The following is a 13,063-nucleotide window of genomic DNA, read 5'->3' on the forward strand; positions in this document are numbered from 1 at the left end:
GACACCTCCTGTTTACTCATCTCTATAGTACCCACAATCTAACATATATTTATTTCCTTATTATCTATTTGTTTGTTGTCTGACTACCCTCACTAGAATGTCAACTCATAGAGAGTAGAAACTTGACCTTTCTTGTTCTCTGCTCTCCCAGTGCCTAGAACAGGGCCTGGCACATAATAGGTAGTCAAAAAATATTTGTTAAATAAATGAATATGGAAAACTATTTAGAGAAACAAAATTAACTTATACTATAACCAAATCCATTTTTTTTTTTTTTTTTTTATCCAAAATGTGTTTATTGGGAGGGTTTTCCACTCATCTTGATTCAGGGTGCTTTTAGTGCTGCTTCCTCCTGAAGGAACATCCTTCTGTAAGCCTTGCTTTTCCTCCTGTAGGCTGGCAGAGGACAGTGGAGCAGCCAACGCACAAAACTACGGTTTGTGCATGGCTAAAGACCGTGGTGATTTTATAGCATCCTGGGCATTTCACATCCATGAAATAGGAATTGGGACTCTGCACCAGGCGCTTCTTCTTGTGTTTCCTCTTCTCCTCTTCTAGAGAGGGATGGAGGAGATCCTTTGCGAGAGGCATGTTCTCGTGAGGAGGTCTTCACCGCCGGAAAGGGCTAACCAAATCCATTTTAAATGATACCAAACCAATACTTAAGAAGCATCCAACCCAGGACTTAGGAATATAACTGACATACATCAAAAAGCTTAAAAAGTTATGGCTGATGGGACAATAATTTTATGAATTGACTTTACATTTTAGATTTGGCAGGCACACATCCATATAGGACTAACAAAAAAGCTGATTAAAGAGTTCAGATTTTTTCATTTGTATTGTCATGGAGCATACATTTCTTAGAGAAAGCACAAGATGACAATGTGTTATTGAATGAAGTAGACTAAAGAAACAGCCCGAGGAAGTTTAAAATCCATATTGTACTAGATGTTCTTTGACTGCAGAGGACATTATTAAAAACCAAATATGACAAAATATCCCATGATATTAGAGGCAGATGATATTTATATGGCAACTATTTGTGTACTAGGTACTTTCATATATACATTAACCCAAGTAATCCTCACAACAACCATTGATGGATTACTATTATAATACTTTCTTTCTAGATGTAAACATTTGGAGCTCAGAAAGGTGTAGTAACACAACAAAGACACCCATTTACAACATGAACCTGGATCTTCAGACACAGAGGTCATTGCTTTCTCCATTCTACCACACTGCCATTTTATAATTAAAATTTCTTCCTGCGGGTGTTGCTAGCATCATAGGACTACAAATTAGAATCACTTCAGGCTATTTTTTATTAAATTGTATATTCCACATACCCCAGTTACCAAATTCTGAACACATTTTCATATTTTGAATGGAATATTTTCTCAATAAATTGTACTAAAAAAATCAATTAATACATCTCGGGGTACTAAATGCGCTCCCCTTTTATGAATGCTTGAAGGAAAGGAACTCATCTTAAGTAGATACTATTGTTGACCTTTAAGGTTTCCAAAGGGCCTTTGAGAGTTCTTCAGTACATGGGAATCTGCTTGCAAGCCCAGAAATGGAGGAAATGTGCCCTTCCTCTTCTGAATCAGCTAGCATAGTTGAGAGTAATTTCAGAGCCAACTGGTTTTTTAAAAATCACTGTTCCAGATCAAAATATTCAAGTTCAGTGCAGAACTCCAAATGGAATTAACATTTTACAAAGTTTCAGAACAAATATTGTTTCAAGTATTCATTTCTAATGGTCATTAAGATCTTCACTACAAAACCATTCACTGTTCTGGTCACTTAGAGACACAGGAAGTTTTAAGACACAGTTCGGTCCTCGGTCAGTGCTGGAAGACAAAAGCACCAGCTAAAGAGGTAAACAACACTCCCAGTCCTGAATCCACCATTTATTAACTTCTCTGAAACTCACATCATGTTAAACGTTAAATAACAACACATACTTCACAAGATTGTTGTGAGGATTACATGGGTTAACATAGGTAACAGGTCCAGTCTTATACATAGTTGGTATGCAAGTTAAACACATTTTTATTCTCATTATTAATAGAAGGCTAAGCAGTGCAAATAATATAAAATACATCTATTGAAAAATGAGGGAGCACAGCTTTGGTGATGAATGCTGTTGCTATTTTTTCCTTCATGGGCATACAGAATGAACACTGTTACCTACCCCCAAAATACTTCTAATCTCATAAAAAAATAATTTTTTATATTACTAATGTCCAAAGAGCTTTCACATTAATACTCATAAAAATCCTGGGAGTGAGGCAGAGCAAGTTTAACTGTCCCTGTGAAATGTAGCTAATAAGTGATGGGGTCAGGATCTCCTGACACCATGCCCAGTGATCTTGCTACACCATGCAAGGCTGCTGATCACTAGATGTGTACCCTTCCATTCTGCTACCTGTTAATGTTAGGCAAGTATGCCAGCTCGAGGAGGCAGATGAAAGAGAACACTTCATTTTATATCTGTATTTGTATCTGTGTCTGTATACTACACATTCATATCTATATTAAATTAAATGCAATGACATTGCCTTTTTACAAGACAAAACTGGTCAGATGTCAGCAATTTCATATGGTTCAACATGCTTACATATCTGCAGTAGAGGCTATTGTTTAAGAGGGTGGATTTTGATATTGGACACATGTAAACCTGTAGTCCAGCTCTTTCACATAAGTTATGTGATCAAAGGCAAGATCATTGTCTACTGTGAGCCTCAAAATCCTCATTGTTTTAATGGAAATGTAAAAATCAATAATGCTTCTTAGGGTTGTGGCTAACAAACACTAATCCCTCAGTAATAATTATTGCTAATAGTAGTACTATTACCATTGTGAGCAGTAGTCAGGACGCTTATCCACAATGGATAAAGAATCATTCACACTCTTAACTCTCACTAGTTCCTTGAATAGGCATCTGGGTGAAATATAGCAAATATTTGCGAACTTCTAGAAGAGTCCAGTGCAGTGTTGTACTCGAACCATCCAGTCCAACTCACAACAGCTGATTGTTACATTTTTAGGTATTTTTCAAGCTGGTTCCCACAGTCATTACTAAAAATAAAGTTATATAAACTTACAATTACATGCATTATGTTAAAACCCAAAGTAATAAATACTCAAAACTTAACATCTTTACTCCATGTTAGTACTATCTATGTTCTCGAAGTTACTTACATCAGTTGTATCTGTGCTACAGAAATACTAAATTGCAGTGCACTTCTCATCTATGAATTCAGTGATATCAGGTTGGTAGCTCTGACTTAACCATGGTGAGGGTATTAACTCCACAGAAATCAGCAAATGCTATCAATCAAGGTTTTTCATCCCAGTGTGCCAGGTTTTATCCATTTATCAGTACACCATAGGACCAAAGTAATACCAGCTGCATACAACCTCAATGTCCTATCAGCTGCTTACAATCTCCCCTTCCCCCACTACACACATCTGAAGTTTAGGACCTGCTTTCAGCCATCTTCACTGAAGCCTTGAACAGAAATAAGGCAAATGAGAAATATAAGGGTGTGAATAATTCCATGGCATCAAAATCAGCCCTGGTTTATGAAACTCTCCAGTCTATGTGGTTCCTTTTGGAGCAGTCAATACTAAGCATAATTCACTTTGAGGGTTCATATATGTAGGTAAACACATGCACACACACATCTAGGAGACTCAAATAGAAAGAGTTAAGTAAATAAGAACAACACTCTCAAATATTTATAAATTTAAATTTTGTGTGAAAACTAAAGGTATGATCTTGAATAAATTAAAAATTTTATCAATGATTTCAATTTCTATATTTGGAGAGTGAATTGAAGCATGTTTTCCATAATATATGACTTAAAATTCAAAACATTTTAAAAGGTAGGTGCTCCAATGATGCACACCAATATACTTCTGGGAGCACAGAAACAATGCACAGAAATATTTTGTAGTGCTACAACATTCCTTTAGCACAGAGAGGAAAAAGGAAATAAGAAGGAAAGGAAAAAGAAATAAGTATCTTTGGACTCAATTCAATGAGTGGACCTGGGCAGACACTATGTTAGATATTTTGCAAAATAAATCTTAGGAATTTGGATGACATTGTGTCAAGCTACACGACTACGCCAGTTGTCAAGTTGAGGCAATAGCTACGCTAATTGTATGGCTAGGTATACAATTGTATGGCCAAAACATTTCATTATTTTACTTTTTCTAAGTTTCCACTTGTATTGTCAGGGCTAGGGCTCAGACCCTTCAAATCCATTGTACAGGTAGGGTCACTAGACCCCTCACATGCCAGGCTCACAAGCTAGGTAATTGGGAAAGGTCCTGGGAGCCATTGGCAGACGATACAAGCTCAGTCCTCAGCTGCGGTGGCGGCGGCAGTGGTGGCGGCAGCAGTGGCGGCCTCTCGGAGCATCCCGGGGGCACTGGCAGCAACAGCCTCCAGCAGCAGTAGTAGCCTCCCTGCGGCTCCCCTGGGGGGATGCTGGGGGTTGGGGGGGCTCTATGGATCAGAGCCACTCATCCTTTATACTTAGGTCCATAACCCAGGACACCTGAGTGCACATGCACAATTACACTAGACAATAACCAAGGAACACCTGGGCACACGTGCATATTTACATCAAACAGCTCAGCACGATTCTGAACACCTGAGGGGCCCTGACCATTTTCCTTCACTTCCCCTGCACATTGGTCACCAAACTCTTAAAGGTAAATTCAATAGGTCCTCAGTGATCCTCAGGAATGAGGACCAAATTGTACCCAATTATACATATACACACACGCATATTTGTAATATACTTGTTTTAAAAAGCACAGAAATGGACCCAGACTACTTTGGTTTAAAATCTGTTTTTAACACTCACTAGCTTGGTGGCCTTGGGAGTTATTTAAAATATCTATGCCTCAGTTTCCTCATGTGTAAGGATAATAATAGTACTTACTGCATAGAGTTGTAAAAATATAATGCATTTATACAGGTAAAAGTGCCTAGAAAAAAGGCTCAACACATAAAAATCTTTCAACATATGTAGGGTATAATAACTACTAATGTCACTACTAAGCAATATCATTTATTGAGCATATATCATGTGCAAAACACTCGTCATAATATCACAGTACGGAAAGTAAATATAAATGGTCAGGGCCCCTCAGACCATTTTAGGTTGCTGTTGTGAGGGGTCTGGTGACCCAGTTTGTACAATGGGTTTGAAGGGTTTGAGCTCTGACAATACAATTGGAAACTGAGTATAACTGAAATAATGAAACATTTTGGCTTTAGTCATGAATTGCCTAGCCATACAATTAACATAGCTATTGCTGTACCCTTACAACTGGCATAGCTGTGTAGCTTTACAATCACCTTAATTTTCACAGCAACCATTATAAAAATGATATTATGCTAAATTGACATTAATACTCTTAAGCTGTCTGTAGCCCTATGGCTAGTAAGTTTGTGAGTCAATCAAACATTTTTATAAGTACTCCCTAACACCCCAAACCCATACTTTTTCTATCAAATATTTCTCAAAATATGAGGGATCTTCAAAAAGTTCATGGAAAGATTAATATTATCTTTCAATTCCATTTTTCCATGAAACTTTTGAAATAGCCTCCTATGGTCCACAGCACTTGCATCAGAATCACCTTTGAAATGCAAATATGCACTCCCCATTAAATGCTTACCAATTCAGAATCTCTGAAGAAAGAACCAAAAATCCTACTTGTTGACTAGCTCTCCAGGTATGTTTATGTACATTAATGGTTGGCTGTCACTGCACTGTGCTGTGCTATCTACCCTTGTTAACATTCCCACAGGAAGAGTTTATCATTAATGCCAAATGTCAAAAATCTATAAGACTTCTGCAATATCAACCAAAAGGCTATTGATTATTTCTTCTTTCTCCAGTCCTCATGGGTGTTATAATTAGAATCATTTAGATAAAAATATTACAGTGATCAGATTATGATTAAAAATTTATTTTTTACTGTAAATTAAAACCAATTTTCTCATTTTGAAACAAGGCAGGATGATATTCAGATCCATCCAATAATATGGTTCCCGTTCTTATTTGTGAGATAATGGATGACGAGTTGTTCATTATACCATAGATAAATACGTCTGATTAAAAGCTTGGCTATTTCTATATTAGCTAAGTGAAAAACATTTTATCTAGCACTTTTTGAAACTACCATAGCTAAAATATAAACCATGTGTGTGTAGCATTTGGAATAGAAAGAAAAAATTAGAAAAATAAATAGATCATTTTAAAATCTTTACTCATTGTACATGTTTATGGGCTATAGTTTGTTGTTTCAGTACATACATGTATTATATAATGGTCTAATCAGAATAGTTAGCATTTCTGTCACCTAAACATTTATCACTTCTTTGTGGTTATACCATTCAAGATTCTCTTTTCTGGCTCTATTGAAATATACAATGCAACATTATTAGCTATTGTCACCCTAGAACACCAGAACTGATTCTTCCTAACTAACTGTAACCTTATAACTTTGTACCAGTCTACCAACCTTTCCTTGCCTCTCCAACCCCCTTCCCTAAAAACCAATAGTTCTTAATGCCACTTCCAAATTTAGTCATTGTTGTTTGTGTGATATCTTGATATATTTGGCTATTTCTACACATTTTAATATAGTTTTTATTGTACTTTATAGGCTCTTTGATAGTTTGCTTTTTCATTTATCATATACGCATTTTTCTGTTATGAAAGTCTTCATAGATTTCTTTTCCAATATTGCCACTGTAAGATATACTGTAATGTACTCAATCATTATGCTATCACTGTAGTGGGTTAGAAATCTTGATTCTCCTTTGATCTTAGAATAGGATTTTTAGGTAATGCATGAATGAACCAAAAGGCTCAATGAGTAGGGGACAAGAGTCCACAGATAAGTTTGGCAAAAGCCATCTAATCATTTCTAATCACTGTTTAGAGAGGGGATTGTCTACTTTGACTGTTTTAGGTTGCTGGTTTGATTCCAGCTTGAATGACTATTGACTATTTAACGTACTGATTGTTCTTTAGATATGTTAAGAAAACTACTTGAATGCTGTTTAAATATGCTAAGGAAATTGTTATAGAAAGTATGTGGAAAAGAAAATGGTTACCAAGGACAAACTGTTTGTTGGTGGACCACTTAACTGCCTTAATGGAATGTCATCTGACTTGTTTTTACTGAATGTTACCAGCTTCTATTGTAAAACTTGTTAAAACTTTAACCCCACCTATGTCTCTTGCTGTAACTTCCTGGGCTAAAGAATAAATGCAGAAAGAAAACCCCAATTTGGGGTTAATTTCCCAAGAAAGGGATGCCTCTTGCTTGAGGGCTCTGGGGAAGTTAACCACTTCGGGGCTTCTCACTGCTCAGAAGAGATGGGCTTTGAGTAATCCTTTGCAGCTCTGTCACCCAGGGGAAGTAGGGTGACAAATCCATGGGAGGCAAAGCGACATATCACCATGCATTAAGATTGTCTTCAATTATGTTATTATTTTCAATAGTAAAGTCTAGAATGAAGGATGAAAGGATATAACACCAAATATTTAACAATAATTATTTTTTAGTAGTACAATTGTGGGTGGTTGTTTTTCTGAATTTTTTGAAATTCCTACAGTGAGAGTGATGATGCCAATATGGTGAAGTAGGATATACCAGACTTCACACCCCAACAAAAATACAGGCAGCTAATTGCAAGCCAAAATGCCCCAGGAAAGGGCTCAAGAGCTCGTTTCCGATTCTTCAGCAACACAGTGGAGAAAAAAAAAATGGAGAATATCCAGACAAAAGGATCACTGGTGAAATTGGCATATCTGAGACTAGAGGAAATGGCTAAGAACAAGGAAAAAATAAGAGGATATTGTCATCAACCATGCAGCAGGAACCACCATGGTCCCCCACAGTCTGCTCTGCAGAGGACACTGGTATCTTTTGCCACTGCAGTATCCAGCCCCTGTTCTCACCTGAAAACCAGAGAGGGAGACCCAGCTGAACTACCAATCTGAAAAGGCTACATACTCTATGGTTTCAACTATATGGCATTTTGGAAAAGGCAAAACTATAGAGACAGTGAAAAGATTAGTGGTTGCTAGGGGTTGAGGGGTAAGGGGTAGAAGGAATGAATAGGTGGAACACAGGGGATTACTAGGGCAGTGAAACGATTCTGTATGATATTGTAATGGTGGATACATAGCATTATGATTTTGTAAAAACCTATAGAACTATACAACACAGAGTGAACCCTAATGTAAACTATTAGTTTTAGTTAATAATGTACCAATATTTGTTCATCAGTTGTAAATAATGTGCTATATAAACACAAGATGTCGGGCAGGCCCATGTCTCACTTGGGAGAGAGTGGTGTTGACAACACCAACTCAAGAGTTAAGAACCCCTTACCAGTCATCTTTAAAAATAAATAAATAAATAAATAAACACAAAATGTTAATAATAGAGGAAACTGGGGGCTGATGCACAGGCAGTATATGGGAATTCTCTGTACTTTTGCTCAATTTTTCTATATATCTAAAAGTGTTCTAATAAATAAATTATATTATTTAAAAATAAATGGATGAAAGTGCATTGAACATCACTACATAAAAATCTTGGGTTGCATTTCTATTTTCTTATGATAGAGTTCTATAAGTAAACTCAGTCAATATGTGTGGCTATATTTAAAATGCTTGTTATAAACTAGTCCATTTTCCAAAGTGTTTTACTAGTTCTCATGCCAATGATCACTGTTTTACATTTGTCAAACTGACTTTTCCCTAATCCTGCCAGGTCAACTCATAAAACAATATATATTGTTTACAAGAAAGGTAAGTCACAAGGCTATGGATAGAAATAACAAAAGGCTCATTCTCCTGGGAAAACAAGGGTGGTAGCTGTTTGTCACTTCTTGGCTGCTCAGCATCTGAGCCCTTGTTCTAACACTTAGGTGTATCAAGACATTGAATAATTTTCTTCTCTTGTGTGTGGTTGGGGAAATTGTCAGCATCCTGCCAACAAAGCCAATTGTATTGCTAAGTGATTACGAAAATAGTATAGCTAGGCAATTCATAACTAAAGCCAAAATGTTTCATTACTTTAGTTACGCTGTTTTACATTTGTATTGTCTGGGCTAGGGGTTAGAGCCCACAGACCCTTCAAACCTGTTGTACAGACTGGGTCACCAGATCCCTCACATGACTGGCTGGGTCACCAGACCCCTCACACGCAGGTCCATGCTAGGTAATTGGGAAAAGATCCTGGGTGCCATTGGCAGACTGACAAGAGCTCAGTCCTCAGTTTCTGCAGTGGCAGGGGTGACAGCTTAAAGCAGATCCAGCAGCAGCAGTGGTGGCAGCCTCCCCGTGGCCCCCGGGGGGCATCCCCGGGGGCAGGGGCCACTGTGGGTCAGAGCTGCTCGTCCTTTATACGTAAGTCCATAACCTAGGACACCTGGGCACATATGCGCAATTACATTAGACAATAGCCAAGGAACACCTAGACACACGTGCATATTTACATCAAATGCTTGGCAGGCAAGATTGTGAACAGCTGAGGGACCCTGACCATTTTACTATATTTTCCCTACATCTTGTAAATTCATCAGTAAACAAAAACAAATCCTATTATATACATAAAATAGAATACGTCTATTGTGTTTATCTGTAGTTCGTTCTGTTTTATTGCTGAGTAATATTCCATTATAGCAATGTAACACAGTTCCTTTATCCTTTCATCAGCTGATGGGCATTTGGGTTATTTTCAGTTTGGGGCTATTATAAATAAAGCTGACAGGAAAATTTGAGTAAAAGTCTTTGTTGGTGAATCTCAAAAAGCTTACATTAAGTGAAATATTCAGACACAAAATACTACATACTATATAATTGTGTTTATATGAAACTATACAGGAAGCACAATCATAGTGACAGAAATCTGATCAGTGGGGAGCAAATAGACTGCAAAGGAGCACAAGGAAATTTTAAGAGTGACAGAAATGTTCCGTGTGTTGATGGTGGTGGCTACATTATTATATTCATTTGCCAAATCTATCAATTTGTGCACTTAAAACTGATGAAATATATTGTATGTACATTTTACTTTAATAAAACCAACCATAAAAACAAACAAAAAAGAAAATTATTAATTCTCAAGGACAGTACAGACTCAACCTATCAACTGTCTCATAATTTGCAAGACTGCCTCTTTCACACTAATGCGAGTTCACTATATTATACAGAGAAGTGTTAGTTCCTCCTCTTCATTGCCTTAATAGGTTCTTCCCTTTCAGAATTTTTTTTTTTAGCCAAATGGGAATGGGAAATAACATGGTCATTGAGCCATACACTTCTCTATGTCCTTTCCTTTAACTACAAAAGATGCAGCTGAAGCTTTCAAAGTAGTGTTTATAATGACTAAATTCAAAGTCAAGGATGATTTTAATTCCCAGTCTCCATCTGGCAGGACTGAAAGGGATGGTTTTATTCTGTCAATTGCAGAGTGTTTATGGCTGTATCCACAGTGCCTATCTTAGTGCCGGGTGTAACAGGCATTCCATAAATATTTATTGACTGAAAAAATACCATTAAATGGTTCGTTCTGTTTTAAAGTGTACTATTGAAAAAAAAATGGGTTTGAAGAGAAAACCTCCTTAACTACAATACAATCTATAATCACAGACTGCTAGCTTCTTTAGAACTTGGAGTATATGGTGTAGTGCTCCATACAGATATTCCCATCAGGGCCAAGTCACTCATTCCTATTTGCTTGAGTGATAACTTCTGATGGCTTACAGCTGAGTCCCTCTCTTGCCCTTGACCTAAAGAAGCCACCGGACCCAAAGTTACACCCCTTCCGTGGCAACAGCCTGCACACTTTGTTGGGGGTGGGGGTTAGACAAAGACCTGACCCGCCTGAATCAATTCAGGACAATTCTGAAAAACAATCCCAGCTCCAGAGATTCCTGTGGGATAACCTGAAGCCTGACTGCAACCACATCAAGGTTTAAATTTCTCCCTCTGCTCATCTTGCTTCCCTCACTCCCTTAAAGGTGTTGCTCCTGAGATCACTCTCCGTGCCATATGTAACATTTGTTTCCCTGGGAAACCTGGCCTAAGACAATTGATATTGGGAATAGTCCCAAGAAGTAGTTTCAGATGTAGGATTTTGGAGCTGGGTCACGAACTGGTCAGATAGATAGAAGGACCTCATTTGTGGCAGTAATTGGAGTACTAATAGCCACTGGCATGATGTAGTAGTGCAATTGTTAAATCATTCACTGCTGGTAAAATGAAATGGGATATGAAATGGAAAGGAATGTGCACAATATCTCAGGCCTTTGTAGGGTTTGAAGGGAGTACGAGTTATAAGGAATATGGAATTGGATGGATTTTGAGGGTATTATTGATGCACTGGAGAAAAACAATAAAAAGCTGAGAGTAACAAATCACCAATTTAAGGCAAAATAGGAAAATGAGAGAGCTTCCTTGGCAGCATATAAAGAGACTCTCATCTCCTGCAGCTGGAAGACAGAAAAAGCTGAGTATCTGGATCACAACTTAATTATAAGGGTAGAGAAGCATCAGAAGCAATCATAAGAAAGGAAAGGGACTCTGAATCTTGGTATGGGGACATCTTTGTGGATATACTTGAAATTCAAGATTCCTCAGATTCTCCTGAACCTACTGGGCCTGCTAAAGTGACCCATTGATCTCTGTTAAAGTAGCACTCACCCTTTATTTGAAGACAATTCACAGGCTTCTGCCCTGCAAGACAATTCAGAATCCCCTCACAATCAATCTCCTCCTCCCTTCTGGCCAACAGACAAATAACTAAGCTGAAGTTACAACATAACTGGGCTGGCAAAGGGAGGGAAAGAGCATCCACTGATTGAACTGGAGGACCTACCAGGAGGGTGTATACTCACATGGTGCTAAACCCTGAAAATGCTGAATTGCAAGGAAAAGAATATAGCTAAAAGGAGCGAGTTAATCAATATGTGAGAGATACCCCATGATTAAGGATTTAACAATCTAGCATAGACCCAGCAGATAAGGCTACTATGATGGCTCCCAGAAACTTGCAAAAAGTGCCTATTCTAAGTAAAAAAAAAAAAAAAATAAATGCCATGGTAGATGGTGGAGGAAAGAATCAAAATTCTCAGAGAAGTAGGTAGGCTAGAGTGAATTTACTATATAAGGTCAGAAAACTCAACAGCTCCTAATATTGACCAGAAAGTTCCAGAGGATAACCTATTTACCAAAGCAATATGGAATACACTGGTAAAAGAAAATAAAATACTTTGAAATAAAGTTAACAAAGGATGTGAAAAATCTCTATGACAAGAACTGCAAACCACTGTTGAGAGAAATTAAAGAAGACACAAGAAGATGGAAAGATATCCCATGCTCTTGGATTGGAAGAATTAACATTGTGCAAATGTCCATACTACCCAGTGATCTGCATATTAAATGCAATCCCCATCAAAATTCCAATGAATTTTTTCTCAGAAATGGAAAAAACAATCCCAACATTCATATGGAATAACAAAAGACCACGCATAGCCAAAGCAATCCTGAGCAAAAAAATAAAATAAAATAAAGTTGGAGGCATAACATTACCTGACTTTAAATTATATTACAAAGCTATAATAACCAAAACAGCAAGGTACTTGCATGAAAACATATACATGGATCTATGGAACAGAATAGAGAATCCAGAAATCAACCCATACACCTACAGCCATCTGATCTTTGACAAAGGCACCAAGACTATACACTGGGGAAAAGACTGCCTCTTCAGCAAATGGTGCTGGGAAAATTGGATATTTGTATGTAGGAGATTGAGACTAGACCTGTACCTCTCACCACATACCAAAATCAACTCAAAATGGACTAAATAGTTAAATATACATCCTGAAACAATAGAACTCCTTAAAGAAAATATCGAAGAAACACTCCAGGAAGTAGGATTGGATATAGACTTCATGAATAAGACCCCCAATGCACAGGCAACCAAAGGAAAAATAAAC

General features: G+C 37.5%; 1 protein-coding gene across 1 annotated transcript; it reads right to left on the reverse strand.

Annotated features, from left to right (window-relative positions):
- Positions 1 to 272: 272 nt before the first annotated feature.
- Positions 273 to 607, reverse strand: LOC134367047 (small ribosomal subunit protein eS27-like). Its single transcript, XM_063083680.1, has one exon. The coding sequence runs from the start codon at positions 589 to 591 to the stop codon at positions 337 to 339; it is 255 nt and encodes an 84-aa protein (XP_062939750.1). The 5' UTR covers positions 592 to 607; the 3' UTR covers positions 273 to 336.
- Between the last annotated feature and the right edge of the window lie 12,456 nt (positions 608 to 13,063).

Source organism: Cynocephalus volans, chromosome X (assembly GCF_027409185.1).
Source record: "Cynocephalus volans isolate mCynVol1 chromosome X, mCynVol1.pri, whole genome shotgun sequence".
In the NCBI taxonomy this organism is placed as follows: domain Eukaryota; kingdom Metazoa; phylum Chordata; class Mammalia; order Dermoptera; family Cynocephalidae; genus Cynocephalus; species Cynocephalus volans.